Source organism: Haliotis asinina, chromosome 6, assembly GCF_037392515.1.
Source record: "Haliotis asinina isolate JCU_RB_2024 chromosome 6, JCU_Hal_asi_v2, whole genome shotgun sequence".
NCBI lineage: Eukaryota > Metazoa > Mollusca > Gastropoda > Lepetellida > Haliotidae > Haliotis > Haliotis asinina.
This window is the reverse complement of record NC_090285.1, coordinates 183319-211304: the sequence shown is the minus strand read 5'-3', so window position 1 is coordinate 211304 and position 27986 is coordinate 183319. Positions and strand designations below refer to the sequence as shown.

General features: G+C 39.9%; 1 protein-coding gene across 1 annotated transcript; it reads left to right on the top strand.

Moving 5' to 3' along the window:
* LOC137287423 (sodium-dependent multivitamin transporter-like) lies at positions 1–25658 on the top strand. The gene is made up of 15 exons (XM_067819693.1): positions 1–1164; positions 1695–1760; positions 1874–1925; positions 10396–10463; positions 11020–11174; positions 11328–11468; positions 11851–11980; positions 12349–12437; positions 14678–14793; positions 18693–18760; positions 18903–18989; positions 20469–20632; positions 20974–21074; positions 21228–21346; positions 25123–25658. Exons 1-15 carry the CDS (start codon positions 799–801, stop codon positions 25192–25194), a joined length of 1794 nt encoding a protein of 597 aa, XP_067675794.1. The 5' UTR covers positions 1–798; the 3' UTR covers positions 25195–25658.
* Positions 25659–27986: the final 2328 nt, after the last annotated feature.

The following is a 27986-nucleotide window of genomic DNA, read 5'->3' as shown; positions in this document are numbered from 1 at the left end:
GATCGAGATAGCATCCCAGATCCCGGGGACGTGAAATATTAATGAGTGTAGAGCCCTCTCATGAGGGCCTATGGAAAGAAGTGGCGGTGTGGGATGTTGAAGAGAGTAACCAACAACAAGCTTTAATGTCTAGCAGACAGTTTAGGTGAGGCAATACTAGTAGGTTCTGAAGCTTTAACTCTAGCTGAAGACAGGAACAGCTATCACCAGAGGGTTGGAAGCTCTCAGCTGTATGTGAAAGGAAATGACATCACCAGGAGTCTAGAACAGCAATCCACAGAAGGCCGTGGACACGTAGCTGTGTAGGAAGCGAAGGGCAGCCATCACCAGAAGGCCGTGGACACGTAGCTGTGTAGGAAGCGAAGGACAGCCATCACCAGAAGGCCGTGGACAAGTATCTGTCTCGGAAGTGAGGCGCAGCCATCACCAGAAGGCAGTGAACACGTAGCTGTGTCGGAAGTCAAGGACAGCCATCACCAGAAGGCCGTGGACACGTATCTGTGTAGGAAGTGAAGGACAGCCATCACCAGAAGGCTCTGAAGTCTGAGCTGTATGTGAAGTGAATGGCAACTATCACCAGAGGGCTGTAAAGTTTTAGTTGTCTGTGAGCTATCAATAGGTTCTGAAGGCTTTTCTGAAGTCTAGAACAGACATTACCAGAACGTTCTCAAGTCCCAGGTGTATGTGACGTGAAGGACAGCTATCAACAGAAGGTTGTGAAGTCTCAACTGTTTGTGAAGACTGTGGTAGCCACCGTCAGACGTCTTAAAATCGTATTTGTATTGTTGCTGACCGAACATGGAGACGTCCTACAGCATTCACACTGGAGAGTCGACGACTCTAGGAGTGGTCGATTTTATTGTATTTGGCTCTACACTGTCTGTCGCACTGCTTATTGGAATATACTATGCTATTCAGAGCAGACATAGGAACGACCCGTCGGATTTTCTGGTTGCTGGAAGAAGCATGGGCATACTTCCGGTGTCCTTGTCCTTGGTGGTGACCTTCCTCTCGGCCTTGACCCTTCTTGGACTCCCGGCTGAGATCTACAACTATAACACGATGTTCTGGTGGCTGGCTCTTGGCATGGTGCTGGCAGTAGCTGGAGCAGCCCATATTTTTAACCCTGTGTTTTACAATATGGGCATTACAAGTGTCTATGAGGTAACGACAAAGATTATGAATGTGTGTGTGCATGCGTGCGTGCCGGTCCGTTTTGATATTATGTTGAAAGCGTTTTCCTAGAGATGAGACCGCCAACGTGTTTTGCCTCGTCATCTTGAGCCCTGTCTGTCTCCAGCATAACAACGGGTTGTAGACCCTGATTTTCTGTGAGCCAGTGAATGTAGTGTAGTTTAGAGAGACATTAAAGTGTTTTCAACAACATTTAGAAGATCGACCGTTTGTTCAGGTTGAAATATTAGGGTGTGAAATTCAAGTGTCAAAACGCATGCAAAAAGTAAGTTCATTGTGCCGCTTTCCTCGCCATCAAATTTTATGCAAAGTGTGTTCCTACATTATTATTTAAGGTTATTTACAAAACCTTTCAAATAATTTTATTTCATACGATTTTATGTTATGCATACTTACAGGAAGTCCAAGCAGGGTCAAAAGGTCGACAAATCATGTATGAGTCTTCCGAGATGTACATCATAAGGGACATTACGTTTAATGACTGAAATGTGTTCTTTCAGTATCTGGAGATGAGATTTGGGAGAACTGTTACGATTTTAGCGTCGCTCAACTGGCTATTTCAAACGGTGAGTACAGTAACATAGTGGCAACCGTCACACAAATGTCCGTGCACCATCTCCACCCATCGGATATCACATTCTTTAGCAAACACGGTAATCGTCATTTGGTTTCATTTCAGATTGTCTACCTCTCCTTTGTCCTCTACGCGCCATCTTTAGCTTTGAAGTCAGGTAGCGTATGACACGGTGCTGACAGCTTCAGTGCGTAGTGTAGATTCAAACTCTCCGGTGAAATATATCATATAACATTGCTCTTTTCATGTCTACCATACAATGAACTGTATTCTACAACCAAACAATTTATGTTATTTATGTGCCCTGAAATATACAGTTTCTAACACCGAGTTCTGTCCCATCTATAAACGTTGTAACATTCTGGCCCGATCCCACAACGTGGCGCATTGCATGTACGTCGTCATATTTAGTATATCTAAGAATCTGTTGCTGCGCATTCAATTCAAACTACGGCGGGATTCTCATCTAACAACATGGTACTTTCATCTAACAACATGTTGTTCTCAACTAACAACATGAGATTCTTATCTAACAACATATTATTACTTTTCAAACAACATGTTGCTTTTCCAGCAACGTGATAACGCTGCCTAACATCATGACATAGGTATTTAACATATATCTCTTATGTAATTGCACATTCTATATTTAACAACGTGATATCCCTGCCTAACATCATGACATAGATATTTAACATATATCTCTTATGTAATTGCACATTCTGTATTTAACAACGTGATATCCCTGCCTAACATCATGAGATAGATATTTAACATATATCTCTTATGTAATTGCACATTCTGTATTTAACAACGTGATATCCCTGCCTAACATCATGACATAGATATTTAACATATATCTCTTATGTAATTGCACATTCTGTATTTAACAACGTGATATCCCTGCCTAACATCATGACATAGATATTTAACATATATCTCTTATGTAATTGCACATTCTGTATTTAACAACGTGATATCCCTGACTAACATCATGACATAGATATTTAACATATATCTCTTATGTAATTGCACATTCTGTATTTAACAACGTGATATCCCTGCCTAACATCATGAGATAGATATTTAACACATATCTCTTATGTAATTGCACATTCTGTATTTAACAACGTGATATCCCTGCCTAACATCATGATATATGTATTTAACATATATCTCTTATGTAATTGCACATTCTATATTTAACAACGTGATATCCCTGCCTAACATCATGAGATAGATGTTTAACACATATCTCTTATGTAAGTGCACATTCTATATTTAACAACGTGATATCCCTGCCTAACATCATGACATAGGTATTTAACATATATCTCTTATGTAATTGCACATTCTGTATTTAACAACGTGATATCCCTGCCTAACATCATAATATAGGTATTTAACATATATCTCTTATGTAATTGCACATTCTATATTTAACAACGTGATATCCCTGCCTAACATCATGACATAGATATTTAACATATATCTCTTATGTAATTGCACATTCTATATTTAACAACGTGATATCCCTGCCTAACATCATGATATAGGTATTTAACATAACATTCTCATCTAACTGCACATTCTTTATTTAAGAACATGATATCCTCATCTAACATTATATTCCAGCCTAAAACATGAAAACATTCTTTACCAAACCACCTGATACTCCTACGTAACAGTATTCTTATTTGATCAACATGGTAATCTAATCTACCAAAACATTCTGTATCAAACTTCATCTTAATCGCATTTAACAAGCGTATACGTTATCTTGCAACGTTAAATTCTCCTGCATGATTGTTGGTCTTCATCTGAAAAACCTCCTCCCGACCTCCACCTCATAAACAAAAACATGATATTCTTACCTAGAAGCCAGCCTGGCATTCTTCGTCTACCAGTCTGGTATTCCTTATCTAACAGCCTGCTATTCTTCGTCTACCAGTCTGGTATTCCTTATCTAACAGCCTGCTATTCTTCATCGAACAGCCTGCTATTCGTTATCTAGCAGCATGTCCTTATCTACCAGCCTGATATTCTTTAACTAACAGTCTGCTGTTCTTCATCTAACAGTCTGCTGTTCTTCATCTAACAGTCTGCTGTTCTTCATCTAACAGTCTGCTGTTCTTCATCTAACAGTCTGCTGTTCTTCATCTACCAGACTGATATTCTTTAACTAACAGTCTGCTGTTCTTCATCTAATAGTCTGCTGTTCTTCATCTAACAGTCTGCTGTTCTTCATCTATTCTTCAACTAACAGTCTGCTGTTCTTCATCTAACAGTCTGCTGTTCTTCATCTACCAGCCTGATATTCTTTAACGAACAGTCTGCTGTTCTTCATCTAACAGTCTGCTGTTCTTCATCTAACTGTCTGCTGTTCTTCATCTATTCTTCAACTAACAGTCTGCTGTTCTTCAACTAACAGTCTGCTGTTCTTCAACTAACAGTCTGCTGTTCTTCATCTAACAGTCTGCTGTTCTTCATCTAACAGTCTGCTGTTCTTCATCTAACAGTCTGCTGTTCTTCATCTACCAGCCTGATATTCTTCATCTACCAGTCTGCTGTTCTTCATCAAACAGTCTGCTGTTCTTCATCTAACAGTCTGCTATTCTTCATCTAACAGTCTGCTGTTCTTCATCTAACAGTCTGCTGTTCTTCATCTAACAGTCTGCTGTTCTTCATCTAACAGTCTGCTGTTCTTCATCTAACAGTCTGCTGTTCTTCATCTACCAGACTGATATTCTTTAACTAACAGTCTGCTGTTCTTCATCTAATAGTCTGCTGTTCTTCATCTAACAGTCTGCTGTTCTTCATCTATTCTTCAACTAACAGTCTGCTGTTCTTCATCTAACAGTCTGCTGTTCTTCATCTACCAGCCTGATATTCTTTAACGAACAGTCTGCTGTTCTTCATCTAACAGTCTGCTGTTCTTCATCTAACTGTCTGCTGTTCTTCATCTATTCTTCAACTAACAGTCTGCTGTTCTTCAACTAACAGTCTGCTGTTCTTCAACTAACAGTCTGCTGTTCTTCATCTAACAGTCTGCTGTTCTTCATCTAACAGTCTGCTGTTCTTCATCTAACAGTCTGCTGTTCTTCATCTACCAGCCTGATATTCTTCATCTACCAGTCTGCTGTTCTTCATCAAACAGTCTGCTGTTCTTCATCTAACAGTCTGCTATTCTTCATCTAACAGTCTGCTGTTCTTCATCTAACAGTCTGCTGTTCTTCATCTAACAGTCTGCTGTTCTTCATCTAACAGTCTGCTGTTCTTCATCTAACAGTCTGCTGTTCTTCAACTAACAGTCTGCTGTTCTTCATCTAACAGTCTGCTGTTCTTTAACTAACAGTCTGCTGTTCTTCATCTAACAGTCTGCTGTTCTTCATCTAACAGTCTGCTGTTCTTCATCTAACAGTCTGCTGTTCTTCAACTAACAGTCTGCTGTTCTTCATCTAACAGTCTGCTGTTCCCTGTCTAGGATCATGATATTCATTCCTTATTTAACCAGCTGAAATCCATATCCAGCAACACTATATTGTTGGTGTATCCAGGGATGTGAGTTTTCTACCATCATCATATATAGTGTGCATCAAACAACATAATATTTTGTATCTAGTACGTGATGAAGGGGCAAGTATTAGCACTGAAACGTCGTGTGTAAATAATGTAGAAGCTACAATCTATATCAAATTCGATGTATACCATTCACAAAAGGAAAGTTTAAACGCATATTCCAGAAATCTGTTGCGAAAATGTTGTATTTCAAACATGCACAAATCGTGCAAAACAGACTTACGTATGTACGTGGATTTTCACAATAGTTTAGAAATAAATGTCTATAAAACCAATTACATATGTGTAGATCACGGAGACGTTCATCGTGACGACGTATCACAGGCTCAACGTCGGATCGCCTGGCTTTCTGTCCAGTCTCTCTCAACCTGCTCTGTAAAGTTTGATCGGTTATCCTCCAAAGTCCAGGCATCCCGTGATGCCCTTACTCGTGGCAGTACGGTCACACAAATGTAGAACCCGGATGTACCGATCTTGTGCTCACAGTGGTGACTGTTCTGCACAGGACGGTCATTTGTTATATCTGTTTGGTTGCAACGAGCTGCAAGCCGCGACATCGTGCTCATACTAACGTTTAGAGGCAACAGAAGATTTTTAATCTCCAGCGTGCAGTCTTTCAAGGGCGATGTCAGGGTCAAGACGTGACGTTGTGATTTGACCTTGAAACTGTTTCAGATCAAGTGCACATATGCAAAAGTACTCTGGAATTTCACAGCCAAACAATAGCTGTAAAGATCCTGCATAATTTCAAATGGAACTTGATTTCTGTGGCTTTGTGGTGATGAAGGTTTAATCCTTGCAAGCAATCTCATGAAAGTCAACATGTTCAGGTCGACTTTTTTACTGGTGCAATCGTGCAAAAATGATTTTATCTACACCTTTGCTACTTTGACGATAATTAATACCTGACGTAAAATTATGGAGATAAATGAGACCGTTTGATGTGTTCTACATGTAGATCTAAGCTTACAGATTCAGTGGGACAAAATCTCTCTACACAAGGCTGTAGAGTATGATAATTTCAAAATTCAAAGGTTAAGTGTGTTTTCATTTCTTCCTTTGCCTCAAGCAACAGTCCAGCAGTATCACAGCTTTCTCCTTCAGCGGTTATATTTTACAAAGTTGCAGGTACAATCGATCATGTTTTTAAACTCAACGAAGTCTAAGAGTGTCACACAACCTGCTCTATCCAGATTAAACTATATATGTAAGGACCCAGTAAACCCAAATATATGGGAAAGCCCCACGTGAGGGACTGCTCCATATTTAACGCATCGTTATCAGGATGGTTTTCGATGCAAAATCTATTCTTTTATTTCTGCCTTGTGTTTTCGAATGTTTTCAGAAGAACAACTGTATTCTGTTACAATGTGATACATGTATTTTGAACTCTGTTACAATGTGGTACATGTATTCTGTATTCTGTTACAATGCGGTACATGTATTCAGTACTCTGTTACAATGTGGCACATGTATTCTGTTACAGTGTGGTACATGTATTCTGTATTCTGTTACAATGAGGTATTTTACACAGGGGGGAGCGCTGTCCACACGAAATGTGGAATTGCCCCAAGAGAACTCCATTTCTTCGATGGAGAGTGAAAGAAGAACACGTGACACGAAAGTAAAGGTAAGTTGTCCCCCAGAGTTTCATTATTTTGCAAGTATATCAGACTTTGCCATTTGGCTGACGGGTCTAGCAATCTACATATCGTTCTGTAATAGCTTGACACCGTCAATATTTATTGCAATTGTGCGTTAAAAGAGAGCACCCTGTGTGTCAAAACAAGATCGCGGAATGTGATCGTTTCAGCACGAAATACAACATCCTCACCAGCAGACATGCCGTGTGTGGTTGTCAGTAATTAGATATAGTTATTTTAGAACTTTATTGGCAGCGCAGGCTTTATAGCGTCATTAGGTATTCAGTTATCGAACAATCAAACTGTACATGGTATATGGAGTTGGTCACATGTAGCAAAAAGACCGTCCATTGCGTTATGATTTTACTGCCCTGGGAGTTGACAGTTTGTAGTTTTAACCGCCATGTCATCAACTGTTTGTTGTGAAGAAGAATGTTTTGTTCGTGACAGTTGTAGGTTCTGAATAATATACGTATTATAGAAAGTCAAGCAACCCAATAACTTTCCGACTTCGCTGCTAACGCTTTACGATGGCACACATATTGGTGGATGTCTATCAGCCAATGCTTCAAACGTACTAAACATCATTACAACAGTTTAGTTTTACACCGCACTCAATACCATTCCAGATATAAGGCGACAGTCTGTAAATAATCGAGTCTGAACCAGACAATCCAGTGATCAACATGAGCACGAGAATCTGGAAACCGATCACAAGTCAGCGAGCCTGACCACCCGGTCATTTAGTTGCCTTTTTCGACAAGGCAGTGCATGTTTGCAGTGTAATGACGTGCCATCAAACTTGCATTGTGCAAGTCGGGAGTACCTTCGCAGATTTCACTATCCATGTGCAACATGAGTAAGTGAGTCAGTTAATGACGTCACACCGGCAATATTTCAGTCATATCGTGACGAGAACATTTAACACTGACATGGAATTCGTAATATTCTAGTTGTTGTACTGTCCATCGTCGATAGGTTATATATATATCGACAATATACATACATACATGCATACATGCATACATACATACATACATACATACATACACACACACATACATACATACATACATACATACATACATACATACATACATACATACATACAGACAGACAGACAGACATACATACAGACATACATACATACACACAGACAGACACACAGACAGACATATAAAGGCTAAAGATCGCCAACAACAGAAGGCAGATCACCAGATTTGGGACCATGGGTGCAGCATGATATCTGGTCTCATTCTGTTGAGTGTGTGTGAGTGAAGCTTTCGTGTATCTATACATGTGCCGACACATGTACAAATCTAACTACATGTACCCACGAAGAAATCATCATTTACATACTAGCAGTTGGTTGCTTAACTTTTTACCATCATTATATATGGTTTTGTTTGATATGTTTATGGTTTCATAAAATGAATTTGGAATTTGAACGAGTCGCATATATCCATCAATACCAATCATTTATTGTGAGCACACCAGAAACATAGAAGAAACAGAAACAGACTGGGTTCCGCCCTATTGTACAAATTAGTACAATAACCAGTCCATATTTTTTAGACCAGCTCATCCAACTGGATATATAAATATTAACCAGCATTATCTGATACATCTAATCACTTGTACATTGCAACACTACGCTAATTATATTTTTCCGCGGAGAACGTGGTCTGTCATACAGCGAGCTCTGTCGTACAGCGAGCTCTGGCAAACGGAAACCTAGATATCGGGGAAATTTCAAAATGAGACTAAATAGAAACGTTTGCAGTCTTGTACGGCCTTGATATTATATCAAACACATTCTGCGTTTAAAAACACACTGAATAATCGCAAGGAAAACATGACAAGTGTAACCAGTGAGCCAGATGAATTGTAAATAATTCTATGGCCTCATCAAAGGTCGTGAGGTCTCAGTTAACGTCACCTAAACCTATAAATCACTGAGATACTAGTTTTTAAAAGTTTAAAATTAAAATTCATTTGCAAATACCATTCCCTTATAAAAAAAGGAATTGGACTTTCGTGTAACCATAGTTGTTTGTAGTGTCTCATTTCACATTCACCTGAGAAAAGTAGCATTTGCAGTAAAGTAGATCATTGTCTGAATTAATTCATGAGATTCATGCTTTGGTTTGACCTCTGCCACACGAGCGGTTCCACAAGTCCCCATGTTGCCTCAGATTGCATGTTAAGAGGATCTACTACCGCTTCCATTGCCAGGTCGTGGTATCAACAGCAGTGGGATTTCGATAGTTAATGCTCGATAGTTAATGCTCGATAGTTAATGCTCGATAGTTAATGCTCGATAGTTAATGCTATAGACTCCACGCAGCTAGATGGACAGTTACTTCAACGTAAATATTCAACGTACAGTTGGACTTTATAATTATAGAATTACTAGCGCATTAAAGCCTACACTGTGAATGGAGATAATAACCATTCCTAAGCACTGACAGCTAAATATGCGCTTCTGTTGATAATATTTCGTGCTGAAACGATCATCTTCCGCCATCTTGTTTTGACACTGAGGAGGGTATCCTCGCTTAACGCACAATTGCAATGAATATTGACGGTGTCAAACTATTACAGAAAGATCTGTAAATTTCTAGATCCGTCAGCCAAGTGGCAAAGTCTGATATACTTGCAAAAATTGAACATGTGAGGGAAAACATATCTTTATTTCGTGTCACGTGTTCTTCTTTCACTGCTTTTGAGGACAGCACTTCAACCCTGTGTTTTACATGGGCCACATGGTAGCCTGTACTTGCTACTACAGCAAGTGAGTGAGTAAGTTTGGTTTTACGCCGCACTTAGCAGTATTTTAACTGTATATATATGGCGGTCTGGACCAGACAACCTAGCGATCAATAGCATGAGCATTGATCTGCGCAACTGGGAACCGATGACATGTGTCAACCAAGTCATTGAGTCTGACCACCCGATCCCGTTAGTCGCCGCTTGCGACAAGCAGAGTCTCCTCTTGTGACAAGCATGGGTTGCTGAAGGCCTATTCTACCCGGCATCTTCACGGGTAACTGCAGCAAACCTATCGTTGTATGATATTGTGTAAATAACACAACGCATTCTGTACCTTCCAGGTGATCACCCCAGATGGATTATTGAATCTGATCACGTGATCTGTATATCACATCCGATGGTGTATTGAATGTGACCTCTTGGTCTGTGTATCACATCACATGATGTATTGAATCTGACCACGTGATGTGTGTTATCGTTGCACATACTGCATTACTTATTTGATATTGATACAGAAGATTTAATATGTTCCCAAGCTCCGGCCACTTAGTGCCTGCTAATAGCGTTCATAATTGCTCACTATGTTGGTAAAGACACTATAAGTGAACACTAATGCAACCTTTGTTATTGTAGTGACAGGTATGGAGCTTTGGGTGTCCATTCTGACTGTAGGTGGTCTGGTGACTCTGTACACGTCCATGGTGAGTGCAGTGCTCAAACTGGTCAACCGTTGATGTTTAGTGCATTGTCAGAACTGGTCGTCCCGTAAGTAATCATGATAAAATATCTTAGCAGGATCGTCCCCTAGGTGTTCATGCTAAGTAGTCGGATGGGACTTTTCATAAATTCACATTGATGGTGAATAGCCCGTCAATCCAGTTCACACGATTCACACTGATGGTGAGTAACCGGTCAAGACTTTTCACACAATTCACATTAAATGGTGAGTGGTCCGTCAGGACTGTTCCCACGATTCACATTAATAGTGAATAGCCGGTTTGAACACTTCACACTATTCTCCATGAAGGTGAGTAGCCGTTTAGGAATGTCTGCTCTACTCCTATTCGTGGTTAGACGGATAAGACTGTTCGCATTAATCACATTGAAACCTTTGTGTTGTGCAATATGTATGGCGCTGTTTGTCGCATGATGTATGTGACTGCGTGTCTGTGTGTGCCTACATATATGTGAATGTACTCGCGTTTGTGTGTAGGCTACAGTGTCTGTCGTCATCATGTAATACGTATGACGTTTCAGGGCGGAATGAAGGCTGTTCTTTGGGCAGATAGCTTCCAGGCGCTTCTCATCCTTGTCGGCCTGTTGTCAGTCTTCATCCAAGGGACTTTGGTCACTGATGGCCTGCATAATGCTTGGGACATAGCCAGTGAACACAGTCGGGTCTACTTCCACGAGTAAGCATGTCACACATTTAGCAGCCTTAGCAGCCCCAGCTGTTCGTACACGTCAAATATGTTCTTGCACTTAGATTGTCTACAAATGTGAACACCTCTCTTGGCAATACATAGTAGTCTTGGAATGTTACTTTGTAGCAATTTATCCATCAGTTTCAGCGCGAACCCTACTACTCGGCACTCCTTCTGGTCCGTGGCAATTGGGGGTGGGATGATGTGGATGTCCTACTATGCCGTGAACCAGTGTCAGATACAAAGACTCCTCGCCTGCCCGACGCTGAAGAGAGCCCAGGTGTACGTGTGATCATTGTCGTGTACGAATGAGAAAAATGTTGAGGGGCATCATGAATATATGATGTTGCAGGTTTGGAAGTTTTATACAAGGAATATGGCAATATGCTGTTTTCGGAAGAGTGTAGTGTTGTGCTAGCTTGATGAATGTTAGTGGAATCACATGAAGCGTATATAGGCTTCACGTAGTGTGCAGGATGCTATGCTTGGATGATGAGGTTAAGAGATTGTTCAAGGATGGTCAAGCTCGACAAGTGATATATATATAAGCATGGAGATGGTTACACTAAGGGAATGATCTGGCTAGACGATATACAGAATGCTATGTTCAGCATGAGTCCGTTTGGTTTGATGCGATGCCAGCATGTCGGTGTCCTGCTTCCAGAGCTATTTGGATTAACTCCATTGGACTGGCAGTCATCGTCAGTATCTGCTGCCTCATCGGGATTGTGATGTTTGCCTTCTACAAAGACTGTCATCCGCTTCACTATAACCTCATCCAGAGCACAGACGAGGTACAGCGACATGTAGATCGGTATATTTAATCCTAGCGATAGTGCGGAAGCACGAGGGATTCTCCTGCACACAGAATCAGTCAAAGTGAAATGTAAAATACAGTGTCAAAAAGTGTCTCAGTATAAGTGTCAGAACATCATTCTTTACATGACATGCTGAGCAGCACTGACGAGGTACACTATTGCATACAAACGATTCTCCTTGGTCAGAATGACTACGCAGAGCAAGCAATTAAATAGCATGTTCTTACGGCATCGATTAGATGTACATCGATTACATATCTATTATTCCATTCAATCGTCATTCTAAAAACTAAGACTCCTATGATTCCCACGTGAAGACAAGAGATTCCACTATATCCTTGCAGTTACTGCCTCTGTTCGTGATGGACATCTTGGGACATCTGCCGGGTCTACCTGGAATCTTCCTCTCCTGTATCTTCAGTGGCAGCCTCAGGTACAACAGTATCATATGTGCATATACTACATACAGTGACAGCCTCAGATACAACAATATCATATGTATAATTATACACAATATGCAATGCCATGTAAACCACTAGCGAGCTGTACTCAGTTTTCCCTAAGATTTGGAAAAAGTAATTCCTTTCAGCAAGAAGGGTTCAGTAAATGAATGTGGCAACTATAGACCTGTCGCCCTTTCCAGTTGAAGTGTGTTCATTAACACTTGTTTAATTATTTTAGAGGCAATAATACCATTAGTACAATGCAACTTGATTCTACCGCTTATCAGTTAATGGATTTGTACAATTTTATAGCAAGTGCTTAGCATTTGACAGAGTATGGCATAGAGGACTTTTGAATAAACTACAGACATTTCGACTTAGTGGTAAAGTGATAGAATGGCTAAGTAGTTATTTAAGTAACAGAGTCCAGAAGGTACTTATAAACGGATATTACTCTGAATATATTCCTGTGTTGGCAGGAGTTCCTCAGGGTTCAGTTTTAGGGCCTCTATTATTCTTAACAAAATTTAATGATCTTGTGGATAATATTGATTGTATCATACGTCTTTTCGCTAATATCACATCCTTGTATGTAATGATAGAAAATTCTGTTGTAACCGCAAACAGTCGAAATGACGACTTACAAAGAATATCAATTTAGGTGAATAAATGGCAAGTGAAATTCAACCCCGAAAAAAACGGAAACAATTCAGTTTAGCAGAAAATAGCAGATAATAAACTTGTCAGACCACGCGATGCTAAATATCATATTCCTTTCGAATAAGTATTTGATGGAAAACGGAAAAATCGGAAACAATTCAAGTTAGCAGAAAACGGATTGCCAGCCCCATCCGCCCATTATTTATGCAAGGGATTTCTATAAATGAAGTTGATGAACATAAACATTTATGTCTTATATTTCAAAAGGATGCTAATTGTGCTGCTCAAATTAACAGTAGTGTAGATAAAGTTACTCCTATGATAAACTGCTTGAGAAGTTTGAAATACCACGTAGGTCACTTCAGATTATGTACCAGCCTTCCATTCTGCCCTTATTTGATTACTGCAGTCATGTGTGGGACAGCTGCTCAGAATACCGCTTTAGAAAAATTATAGTTAGATGCATAAATGACAGTTTGTGGGGCAACAAGAGGAACGAGCCATAACAAACTATAAGGCAGACCCTAAGTTCATTCGTCTTACTGAGAGAAGACGTATACAAAAATTAACCCTCTTCCATAAAATGATAAACGACAAAGCACCAGACTACTTATGTACTCTTGTCCCGGACAGCGTTCCGGCCAGTAATTCACACAACTTAAGATATTCAGTAAACTTAAAAAACATTCGGGTAAAAACGATTCTTTATTCAGTATCCTTTTTCACCAAGTACAGTAGATCTTTGGAATGCCTTACCAAATGGCGTTAAAATGATACAATCCCCCCAACATTTATTGTAAAAATAACCCCTCAGCCTGGATATGCATTAGGATTTGATCTGAATTATATAAGTCGATTTTGTCAAATTATTCACTGCAGGCTTCGTCTAGGCTGTAGTGATTTGAACTATCATAAATTTGAAAGACATCTTTCAAACGATCCTTCCTGTTCTTGTGCCGCTCATCGTGAAGATACCCAACACTATCTACGTGTCTGTCCTAACTACACTGTACTAAGACAAGATGCAGAATTTTACAAACATGGATACAGTAAGGACAATCGTACATGGAAATAGTGAATTATCTGACCTTGATAATCTAGCCATCTTGAAATCTGTCTACCTCTTCGCCACTGATTATTGTAGATTTGATACTAAATATGATTGAGAATTATAGCTTTAAGAAATATATTGGCTGCTTTGGAAACGATAACCATCAACTAGCTTCATGTGCATTAACCGTGTGGTTTGTCATGTGACTATCTTGTATTAGAGCTTTGGTTTATTTACCTTTGTAAAGTGCTTTGGAGAGGCATTAACATAAGTTTCTAGCTTCTAGCAATCCACTTATTTTCATGAATATATATGTGTAAACCATACTCGCTCTATTTGCTGTTCAACTACTCTCATAGTTTTACAACCAGCGAGCTATGTTCACTCTATTTGCTGTTGTTTAGCTAATCTCATAGTTTACCACTAGCAAGCTATACTCCCGCTATCGGGTGTTGCTTATTGACTTTGTACACGTGTTCCCCTGCGACCTTTATTGACGTGCTCTTTGTTTCACTGCAGCTCACTGTCCTCGGGTATAAATGCTTTGTCTGCTGTGGTACTCCAGGACTACGTCAGGCCCTTCAGTTCTCGATCCCTCAGCAACCTTCAAGCTACAATCATCACTAAATGTACAGGTGAGCTTTTGGGTAAGATAGTCCTCTAGGACCATTAAAGCATGAATAGACTAATAGTTTATTTCATCGAGCAGAACAAACGCCGTAGGGACAATTTGTAATTTGATTGTGAAATGAACAATGCTATATATTTAATGGAAAAAAATTAGCTCAATCCCAAAATGGTTAAAACACTGACAACATGAAGACTGTTAAGGTATCACTGATCACCAGCTGCAAAAATGTCCTTGTTGACGATGCACCGTTCATCTTCTAATGACCCGATATTACTTAATTTGCAAACTGAATTACTCGAGTGATTATCTTTATAATAACGAGAATTAATAATGCTAAGGTTGTGCAAAAAAATATAACTTTGCTAAATGTTCTGATTAAGGATATGTCATTGAAATGTATAATAAACGTACACTTCCCGCTCGAAAGGAGAATTTAGATTACTATAACACCTTAAAGAATTTAGATTACTTTAACATCTTAAAGAATTTAGATTAAAATAACATCTTACGAAAGACTTCTAACTATCTATACTTGCGTGCCGATTTTGAAAACATGTCTTTCGGACGTTGAGGGAAGTTATTAGTTAAAACATTGCCAACATTTTGGCTTATCCACCCATAATAAACCCACATGTAAGTACTAACATTCTAAAATCACTCAACTACATTTTCAATTTCCATCCATTACTTGTAACATGTTATACCCCCTGATGAAGATAACGATAATGTCTCATTCAAATTATTTAACGCAATATTTAACAATATGCATCTTTGTAGTACTAAGTATATTGTAGCCCCAAATAGCTTTGCTGGATGCAAACTTAAAAGTAACAACGTCATCAGCTGAAAAGTAAAAGATCCCTGTTTCGGGAGTTACAAAACTGCCATGTCTGCATCCTTTGCACGCATTCAGCACAAGTTCATTTTATGAAATATCTAAAAATAAAGGGTCTGGGCAAACTGGCTTCTAGACAATAGATATCCCTCGACAGTTGTTAGGGTCCTTTATGCTGCTGGTTTTGTAGATCAGAGTAATCATTCCAATATTCAACTTGGAAGCTCTGATGTCACCGGTATTTAACTGAGCAGAAGTGTAAGGTAAGGTATTTGACACCGGTTGAGGAAAATATGAATACCCGATAGAACTACATCTTCACCCCGCGCCTTTTCACGTTTCATCTTACCAGTGGCTGATATAGTGCTGAGATGGTGTCAGAACTGCTGACACAGATATATACTTGTGATATTGTCACAGTTTTAGTACTGCTGACACAGATATATACTTGTGATATTGTCATAGCTGTAGAATTGCTGACACAGATATACACTTGTGATATTGTCGCAGCTGCAGTACTGCTGACACAGATATATACTTGTGATGCCACAGCTGTAGTACTGCTGACACAGATATATACTTGTGATGTTGTCACAGTTTTAGTACTGCTGACACAGATATATACTTGTGATATTGTCATAGCTGTAGAATTGCTGACACAGATATACACTTGTGATATTGTCATAGCTGCAGTACTGCTGACACAGATATATACTTGTGATGTCACAGCTGTAGTACTGCTGGCACAGATATATACTTGTGATGTTGTCACAGCTGTAGTACTGGTGACACAGATATATACTTGTGATGTCACAGCTGTAGTACTGCTGACACAGATATATACTTGTGATGTTGTCACAGCTGCAGTACTGCTGACACAGATATATACTTGTGATGTCACAGCTGTAGTACTGCTGACACAGATATATACTTGTGATGTCACAGCTGTAGTACTGCTGACACAGATATATACTTGTGATGTTGCCACAGCTGTAGTACTGCTGACACAGATATATACTTGTGATGTTGTCACAGTTGTAGTACTGCTGACACAGATATATACTTGTGATGTTGTCACAGCTGTAGTACTGCTGACACAGATATATACTTGTGATGTTGTCACAGTTTTAGTACTGCTGACACAGATATATACTTGTGATATTGTCATAGCTGTAGAATTGCTGACACAGATATACACTTGTGATATTGTCATAGCTGCAGTACTGCTGACACAGATATATACTTGTGATATTGTCATAGCTCTAGTACTGCTGACACAGATATATACTTGTGATGTTGTCACAGCTGTAGTACTGCTGACACAGATATATACTTGTGATGTTGTCACAGTTTTAGTACTGCTGACACAGATATATACTTGTGATATTGTCATAGCTGTAGAATTGCTGACACAGATATACACTTGTGATATTGTCATAGCTGCAGTACTGCAGACACAGATATATACTTGTGATATTGTCATAGCTGTAGTACTGCTGTCACAGATATATACTTGTGATGTTGTCACAGTTGTAGTACTGGTGACACAGATATATACTTGTGATGTCACAGTTGTATTACTGGTGACACAGATATACACTTGTGATGTTGTCGCACCTGTAGTACTGCTGACACAGATATATACTTGTGATGTTGTCACAGCTGTAGTACTGCTGACACAGATATATACTTGTGATGTCACAGTTGTAGTACTGGTGACACAGATATATACTTGTGATGTCGCAGCTGTAGTACCGTTGACACAAATATATACTTGTGATGTCACAGCTGTAGTACTGCTGACACAAATATATACTTGTGATATTGTCACAGTTGTACCGTCGCCTCTGCTTTCAGCAGAGATTTCATGTAGATGTGGAAATGGGATTGTCCCATCTGATCAAGGGGATTTATCAAGAAGATAATCTTGAATGATTCTGTCACATTTATAGCTCCGTAAATAATAAAAGCTTTCAAATAATTCCGATTTCAGCCTTTCAGCCAAGGTAGTTGACGTTTATTATACAGGATTCAGCGGTTCATTTATAATATATCATTTAGAATGTCAAGGTTTGCCGGAATATCAGTCAAAAACGTTTTACCCTGTTTTGTATTATTGATTCCCTTAACATCTTATGCAGGCATTCTGTATCTGACAGTAGGGCTTAACGGTGTAGTAATACGTTTTTCCGGATACATACGGCCAATACATATACAAAAATGGAAGCCGGAACTAGCACGGACAACAATGAAAGCAATACGACCAAGCGCTAGGCAGATGTTGTTTTTTTCTGGTCGCGCTGGTTAATGGTGTTTTGTAGTATTCTTTGTCTTCAGATGTTGTTGCTGTTGGACTATGATGACTTCCAACATTATGTGATGATCGTGGTTCTCGAGGATGTGTACTTCAAGTCTAGTTTGTTAACAGAGCGCACTGTTTGAGGGGGCGTCTCCAAAGTATTTGAGGCCACAGTTGCACAATTGCTAGAGACGGTGACATCTATGTTGGCTTTGTTCTTGATGACGTGAAATATCTGATGGCTGACAGAGCCTGACCAAGTTGAGTAGTGTGCTGACTGGGTGTCTTAGACACGAGATGGCCTCCGTAACTGCTGTTTTCTTGAGATGGTTCACTTCACTGGTGATGACGTCTGGATGGCAGTTCGTAGTCTACTCATCCTTAACGTTGAACGTATCCTATGTGCTACGAATACGAATGGGCTCAGAAGTCAGGGTTAGGATTAGGGTTGGGACCTGACTGCACTGTAACTAACTGGTTACCCTAACCCTAATAGGCTCAGAAGTCCGTAGGGCTCCGAACGTTTCGAAAGTAGCTAGCCTGGTCCGTGCGTGGGATTGCGCTACACCGACGTTCTCAGTCCACCATCTTTGTTTTCAACCACAACTGATACGTCGGCCCGACCTGCCCATTACGTTACACGTATCTGTACATTACCCTGTACTACCCAGGGTCTATATAATTTTGCCTCAAGAGTGCAGATTCTTATTTATCGTTGTATTTACCATGTTATGTTTGAATGTTTCCTAGCAGTCTGTGTCTCTTTCAGCTGCATCTTTTGGCTTTCTGTGCATCGGACTGGCATTTGTTGCCTCCACACTGGGAAATGTACTTCAGGTAAAATTGGATTTCAGTCATAGTTAAAACGTTACTGAAATGACATTTTGAAATGATCTGCTGTTCCCTAAATGAGGATATAGTGACAACGCATATGCAATGTACTGTGTTGCTCCACATAACAACAAATGTATGATTGCAGGTTTCCTATGCTATTCTCAGCACGCTGGATGGACCGCTGTTTGGAATATTTATCCTGGGAATGTTTTTTCCTCGAGCAAATCAATGGGTAGGTGGTGTTGGAATCGCAACAGACGCTATAACATTTATCACTATAACTTTGTAACATAACATGTACCGCATAATACACTCTGGAAAAAAATAACGTAGCTCAGTTCTGACAATAAATCCCATTAACCATTTCATGGGTGCTGTGTATTCCCCCCCCCACACACATTACAAAATGGGTTTATAAACGCGTGTCTTACGAAAACGATGCATGATATGCGATACAATGCATGATACATCATACAATGCATGGTACATCATACAATGCATGGTACATGATGCGATACGTGAAAAGCGCGTGTAGAACAAGTGTTCCACGTAAGGCAGGGGAATTGTCGAATACACGAGGGCAGACATCGGCTATAGAAGGCCAGCCGAAATGCATTATGTGTGTGTTTCGAGGGGTTGCAGGAGGAGAGATAGAGGTAGAGGTGGGGGTTTGGAGTGGGTGGCGCCCATGTATGGGGGGCAAGGGGAGGGCGGCAACTGAGGACAGCGGACCAACGGACACTGCACGACAGGTGCCTCCTCTTGGATTCAAGAGGTAGACGGATTTGGTGCAGGGCGTGTGTGTGGAGCAATTTCTACGCGGGCAGATTATAGCTAGTGGTATTTCGTGCCAGTCTTACAGTACATCGCAGCATCTACCAAATCTCCTCCTACTATTTAATCGCCAGATGGCACTGTTCAAACACGTCAACGCTCGATCCCATACACCTTGTGTACACCGATGAAAATGTCCTTTCCTGGCCTCTGATCTGAACCCGATCAAGCATCTTTATGACGAACTTGATCGATGCATCCATAAACGTCACCATCGCCCGCAGACACTTGCAGAACTTACCATAGCGTTGCAGGAGGAATGGCGAAGAATTCTCCATTTACAATCCCGACGACATGTGCAATCCCTGAACGCCCCCTTATGACCACTCATTGTCATTGAGTGAACTGAATTAATACTGACACTGACAACAATACATATGTTCCTCTGTGTGTTGAATGCCCTTCATCTATGTGCAAGCTTAATGTACTGATGTACACTTACTACATTTTCCTATTTTTTCGCCTGTGCGTTTCAATTCTGTTGATAGGTTTACAATATTCAACCATAGAATAACTGCTATCAACAAACCAATAAAGCTGTTTACTCCAGGTTTTACTATTTAGAGTATGACACTGTACTGTCACCTCACAAACTTTGACTTGTCATGTTCAGTTTTATATACTTCAATGAGTTATTCTGGGTAGCTTATTCATAGTTTCATGTGAAACATTGTATATGTCTTCCGTCACTGCTGTTTTTAACTGTTGAAGTAGACAGAAATACAATCCTCTTCAAATAGTATTTCCTAATAAGAAACACTATTGTTTGAAATAAGTCCAGGGTAAAGATTACTCCACCTGTACAGCACAGTGTTATTGGATAATAACAACACTTTCCCCGAATCACTCTTGGAGTATACAACATACTGGATTTCAGGGAGCAATAGCAGGATACATCAGCGGACTCCTCTTTCTGTCCTGGGTGGGTTTTGGAGCCTACCTGTATGACGTACAAACACCAATGTCTCACTTTTCTGTACATGGCTGCAACTGGAACGTCACTAACTCCTCAGCTACAAACTTCACAGAAGAAACAGAAGCGTAAGTTCAAACCATTGCTCAAGAAATAAACTTACCATGCACTGTCATTCAGAATGTAGCTTCAGACCAGGCCTATAGGTATGTTGAAAGGTGTATTGCTTAATGTTTAACGTCTGTGACTGTGTATACATACTAACGTCACACCAATGGGCCCATCTATATTGGCCTCTAAACATTGTGGGATATCTAGTTTTGGATATATCATATCGGGATATCTAGTTTTGGATATATCATATCGGGATATCTAGTTTTGGATATATTATATCGGGATTTCTAGTTTGGGATATATGACATCGGAATATCTAGTTGTGGATATATTATACCGCCTTGATTTCTTCCAGAGATGACTACCTCAGCATCTACCACCTCTCATACCTCAACTACACGGCTACAGGAGCCTTCGTTAACGTAGCTGTTGGCATCGTCGTCAGTTTGATAACGGGTATGCTATTTAACTGTACTTTGTGGATGTTATGTTCAAATACTGCAGTCTCTGCAAGAGGTGTCTGACTTCATTACAAATTTGCAACGGGAAGCTGAACAGATGTGATTAGTGTTAATATGTCTGATGTGTTATTCCTCTCCCTGGACACAGGGTACGGCAAGCCGGTGACAACTGACCCAAAGCTGATATGTCCAGTAATCAACACCGTCTTCCCATGTTTGCCGAATACACTGAAACAGAAGTTTAGCTACACAGCTGTAGATATAGAGGTAGGTAATAAATTAACATATAGCAACGTCAACACACACAAGTGTAGATACAGAGGTAGGTGATACCTGAACCGATGTACAGATATAGGTATGTGACTATATAACATTTGTAGAGATAAAGGCATGTGTCTATATAACATTTATAGAGATACAAGCATGAGACTATATAACATGTGTAGAGATACAGGCATGTGACTATATAACATGTGTAGAGATGTAGGTATGTGCCTATATGACATGTGTAGAGATAAAGGCATGTGACTATATCACAGTGTAGAAACGCTGCATAAAGATGAATGTCATTGTAAGGTTCCTCAATGGGCTTACTTTCTGTCAGACTTCAAAGTTCAGGTTCCCCTATTTTTTTGAAGAGTGTATATAGTACACCACTGATCCTCATTGCATACTTCACGTACTGTGTCTTACACTTGCTACTAGTGATCCTCATTGCATACTTCAAGTACTGCGTCTTACACTTGCTACTAGCGATCATCATTGCATACTTCACGTACTGTGTCTTACACCTGCTACTAGTGATCATCATTGCATACTTCAAGTATTATGTCTTACACTTGCTACTAGTGATCCTCATTGCATACTTCAAGTACTGTGTCTTACACTTGCTACTAGTGATCCTCATTGCATACTTCACGTACAGTGTCTTACACTTGCTACTAGTGATCCTCATTGCATACTTCACGTACAATGTCCTACACTTGCTACTAGTGATCCTCATTGCATACTTCAAGTACTGTGTCTTACACTTGCTACTAGTGATCCTCATTGCATACTTCAAGTATTATGTCTTACACTTGCTACTAGTGATCCTCATTGCATACTTCACGTACAGTGTCTTACACTTGCTACTAGTGATCCTCATTGCATACTTCACGTACTGTGTCTTACACTTGCTACTAGTTATCCTCATTGCATACTTCAAGTATTATGTCTTACACTTGCTACTAGTGATCCTCATTGCATACTTCACGTACAGTGTCTTACACTTGCTACTAGTGATCCTCATTGCATACTTCACGTACAGTGTCTTACACTTGCTACTAGTGATCCTCATTGCATACTTCACGTACTGTGTCTTACACTTGCTACTAGTGATCCTCACTGCATACTTCACGTACAATGTCCTACACTTGCTGCTAGTTATCCTCATTGCATACTTCAAGTATTATGTCTTACACTTGCTACTAGTGATCCTCATTGCATACTTCAAGTATTATGTCTTACACTTGCTACTAGTGATCCTCATTGCATACTTCACGTACAGTGTCTTACACTTGCTACTAGTGATCCTCATTGCATACTTCACGTACTGTGTCTTACACTTGCTACTAGTGATCCTCACTGCATACTTCACGTACAATGTCCTACACTTGCTGCTAGTTATCCTCATTGCATACTTCACGTACTGTGTCTTACACTTGCTACTAGTGATCCTCATTGCATACTTCAAGTACTGTGTCTTACACTTGCTACTAGTGATCATCATTGCATACTTCACGTACTGTGTCTTACACTTGCTATTAGTGATCCTGATTGCATACTTCAAGTACTGTGTCTTACACTTACTACTAGTGATCCTCATTGCATACTTCACGTACTGTGTCTTACACTTGCTACTAGTGATCATCATTGCATACTTCACGTACTGTGTCTTACACTTGCTACTAGCGATCATCATTGCATACTTCACGTACAATGTCCTACACTTGCTACTAGTGATCCTCATTGCATACTTCACGTACAAGGCCTTACACTTGCTACCACTGACACTCATTGCATACTTCACGTACTGTGTCTTACACTTGCTACTAGTGATCGTCATTGCATACTTCAAGTACTGTGTCTTACACTTGCTACTAGTGATCCTCATTGCATACTTCAAGTACTGTGTCTTACAATTGCTACTAGTGATCCTCATTGTATACTTCAAGTATTATGTCCTACACTTGCTACTAGTGAACCTCATTGCATACTTCACGTACAATGTCCTACACTTGCTGCTAGTTATCCTCATTGCATACTTCACGTACTGTGTCTTACACTTGCTACTAGTGATCCTCATTGCATACTTCAAGTACTGTGTCTTACACTTGCTACTAGTGATCCTCATTGCATACTTCAAGTATTATGTCCTACACTTGCTACTAGTGATCCTCATTGCATACTTCACGTACAATGTCCTACACTTGCTACTAGTGATCCTCATTGCATACTTCACGTACAATGTCCTACACTTGCTGCTAGTTATCCTCATTGCATACTTCACGTACTGTGTCTTACACTTGCTACTAGTGATCCTCATTGCATACTTCAAGTACTGTGTCTTACACTTGCTACTAGTGATCCTCATTGCATACTTCAAGTACTGTGTCTTACACTTGCTACTAGTGATCCTCATTGCATACTTCAAGTACTGTGTCTTACAATTGCTACTAGTGATCCTCATTGCATACTTCAAGTATTATGTCCTACACTTGCTACTGGTGAACCTCATTGCATACTTCACGTACAATGTCCTAAACTTGCTGCTAGTTATCCTCATTGCATACTTCACGTACTGTGTCTTACACTTGCTACTAGTGATCCTCATTGCATACTTCAAGTACTGTGTCTTACACTTGCTACTAGTGATCCTCATTGCATACTTTAAGTACTGTGTCTTACACTTGCTATTAGTGGTCCTCATTGCATACTTCACGTACTGTGTCTTACACTTGCTACTAGTGATCATCATTGCATACTTCAAGTACTGTGTCTTACACTTGCTACTAGTGATCCTCATTGCATACTTCAAGTACTGTGTCTTACACTTGCTACTAGTGATCCTCATTGCATACTTCAAGTACTGCGTCTTACACTTGCTACTAGCGATCATCATTGCATACTTCACGTACAATGTCCTACACTTGCTACTAGTGATCCTCATTGCATACTTCACGTACAAGGCCTTACACTTGCTACCACTGACACTCATTGCATACTTCACGTACTGTGTCTTACACTTGCTACTAGCGATCATCATTGCATACTTCAAATACTGCGTCTTACACTTGCTACTAGTAATCCTCATTGCATACTTCAAGTACTGCGTCTTACACTTGCTACCACTGACACTCATTGCATACTTCACGTACAATGTCCTACACTTGCTGCTAGTTATCCTCATTGCATACTTCACGTACAATGTCCTACACTTGCTGCTAGTTATCCTCATTGCATACTTCACGTACAATGTCCTACACTTGCTACTAGTGATCCTCATTGCATACTTCACGTACAATGTCCTACACTTGCTACTAGTTATCCACATTGCATACTTCACGTACAATGTCCTACACTTGCTACCACTAACACTCATTGCATACTTCACTCAACATGTCGTACACTTAATACTAGTTATCCTCATTGCATACTTCACGTACAAGGCCTTATACATGCAGCACTTTTTTGTCACTGTCACATAACAACCTTACCGTCAGTGCATTCACCGTAAATGTAAAACCTATATTATGTCTTTTAGCAGCATGTAGAACTTGTTATGGATGATCAATGCATTATTTTATTTAGTCTTCTTCCATCGATTCCGCACAACGCATTACATATTCATTATATCATTACATATTCCTTCATCAAATGTCAGTTCATCTGATGACGGGATCTGTAATCATCCCGAAACTTTGTGTGGAATATATTCAGGAAGATTAATCCATAAAATATCTTGGTCATCTGTTACATCGTTTCCGTTGTTTCTGTTACAGCAGCGTGCCGAAATACAAATTGTGGAACAAGTGCCGGCGTGTAAGAAATTGCCCGGTGATAGAGTGCTGTGAGTTGTCCATATTCCAGAAATTGCCATTGTATGACAATCAGTTTGGCGCGTCTTCAAATCGTTCTTCAACAGGGTGACACACTCCCTGAGGTTATGAGGAAGCTAAGCCCATAAGGCGTTGATTGATATTGTAAACATCCTGATACAGACCGGCCAGAGCTGGATAATCGTGATCTTAACCCAAGTACCTAATGTTCCTCTAGTCCAGATTCAAACTTCTGCAGTGTTGTGACACTCCATACATTCGTGGAAAGAACTGCATGAGATAACGCTTTCATTAAACTACTCGAGTTGTTTGGAGACATTTATTCATGGAACCTAATCTCCAAAAGGGTCAACTAAAGGATCCTTCTCCAATCGTGGACATCGTCCGTGTGTATGAAGCTCCATACCGTGAGGAGCAAGATATCTCCAGCGTTGGTGACATGCTCAATATTGCTGCAATAAAACAACAATGTCAGAAAAGGCCTGGTGTCTTTTTTCTATACATCTGTTATAGCACTTCATTCAGCTTTAACTGAGGAACATGATGAAAGCGTCTTATACAATGACTGTTCTAGGCACTAACATACATCTATGATGAGTATCTGAGAAATACACATGAACAAACCAGAATATAGGTTGAATATCTGAAACAAAACCATGAAGAAATCACAACATGAATGTCCGAGAGACTAAGATTCCACAGTCACATACATTACTTGCGTTTCAACAAACTGACAGTGTCGTATTCACATTAGGCTCTTTTTCACATGGTACGGTTACAAATCTGGATGTATGCGTGGAGCACAGTTGTAATGCACTATTATGAGACGAGGTCTCGACCAGCTGCAGTTTATATACCGGCAGCAATGTAAAGGCGATGTATACTCTAACTGCAGGATAGAGACGATGTACAGTCCAGATGCCTTCTATATTCCAGCAGCAGTGTGAGGAGGATGTACAGTCCAGCTGCCATCTATATTCCAGCAGCAGTGTGAGGAGGATGTACAGTCCAGCTGTCATCCATATTTCAGCATCAGTGTGAGGAGGATGTACAGTCCAGCTGCCTTCTATATTCCAGCAGCAGTGTGAGGAGGATGTACAGTCCAGCTGCCATCTATATTCCAGCAGCAGTGTGAGGAGGATGTACAGTCCAGCTGCCATCTATATTCCAGCAGCAGTGTGAGGAGGATGTACAGTCCAGCTGTCATCCATATTTCAGCATCAGTGTGAGGAGGATGTACAGTCCAGCTGACATTTATATTCCAGCAGCAGCGCAAAGACCTGAGAGTCCCGAGGATGTGACCCTACTTAAACTGCATTCAAACGAATCAAAGTAATGGTAATCCTAATAGCCAACTGAAACGAACTATCAATTCAATTCAATCCAATGTTTTTTCCCGCCAAACCACCACTGGTGGCACAGAAACAATACAAATAAAGTCAAAATTTCATATGATAAAATGGTATGATCACTAGGTAACAGTCAGTATATTACCTTCTTTATCTTTTCATAGTGCCATGGGTAGTTCTTATAAAACTTGAAATATTCTTAAGTGAATAATCAACTAAGATAAAGAGTAGTTTCATTATTGCGAGATTCGGTCACCACAGTACGTAAGAATATGTTGTATATGTTGTAAAAAAACCGAACAATTAAATAGATACTGGAATTCGTCGGCTACCTCCTGTGATTTACAAGAATTACCATTTATGCTTATCCTTGGTATATTTTTCCAGCGGCCAGTCTCTATTTGTAAATCATGGCTCGGTGTCCGAAAGGACATAATGGTCGGAGAGACGTACACTGGTAACAGAAAGTACTTTTTCAAACGACGGCAGATCTTTGAAAATTTTATAACAATTACCCTTTGAACTTATATAAATATCTTTCCTCCATTTCAGCATATAATGATCTTTAAGAGTTGATTTATGCATTGAGACGAGCACCTGTTTACAAACACAGCTAGGGTTATCAAATACATGAGATAAGCTGTTCAAAACACGTTGATGTGGGATGCCCATACGTTATCACTACACAGAGTAAGATGTATTGTCTATTTTGAAGAGTTGACGGAAACGCGATGAGAAGTCATACAGGAAAGATCCTTTTAGCGACTGTATTTTTTACAGGGAAACGACCCAGTTTGCCATAAAGTATAAAGTTAGGGATTGATAATCGTAGGCATGTAGCAAACCTAAGAATTTAAGATGAAACTTTTCAATATGTACAATATGTTCATATCCCCATGTTTCGCTGCCATATAGGCAGTATTAAAATATCGAATAGATTAATTACAGTATAGAGTGAAAAATTGTTGTTTCATGATTTCATCAGTAATGCAAACCTGGTTTCTTTGAGGTGGACAATAAATCATTGATTGCGAAAGTAAATCTCCTATTGCTGTGAAAGTTGATGCATATACTTATTTACAATTTCAATTGGTTAGAGTCAAAGTGAAAAGATTGTTTCGACGTATTGTTCATGCTCTCCATCACATTCTTACATTTGAAACTAGTACACAACGCTCTATTCATTAAAAGATCATGGTGCAGAGGACTATTATCTTTAAAGAACGAATGAACATTTTTTGTACTCGTTTAACCATTACATATGATAGTCTTGCGCGGAACACCAAACTCATTCTTAAAAAATAACTTGTGGTTAATTCATACCGAGCGATTAAAAGTATAAACGCCGTCTGCTTCTCTCTCGCCTGCCAAGGAAACCACAGACAGGTTACGTACCTGTCGCCCGAGCCCTGAGGAACGATTTTCAGATAGCTGTGTAGAAAATGTGTTGGAAACTCG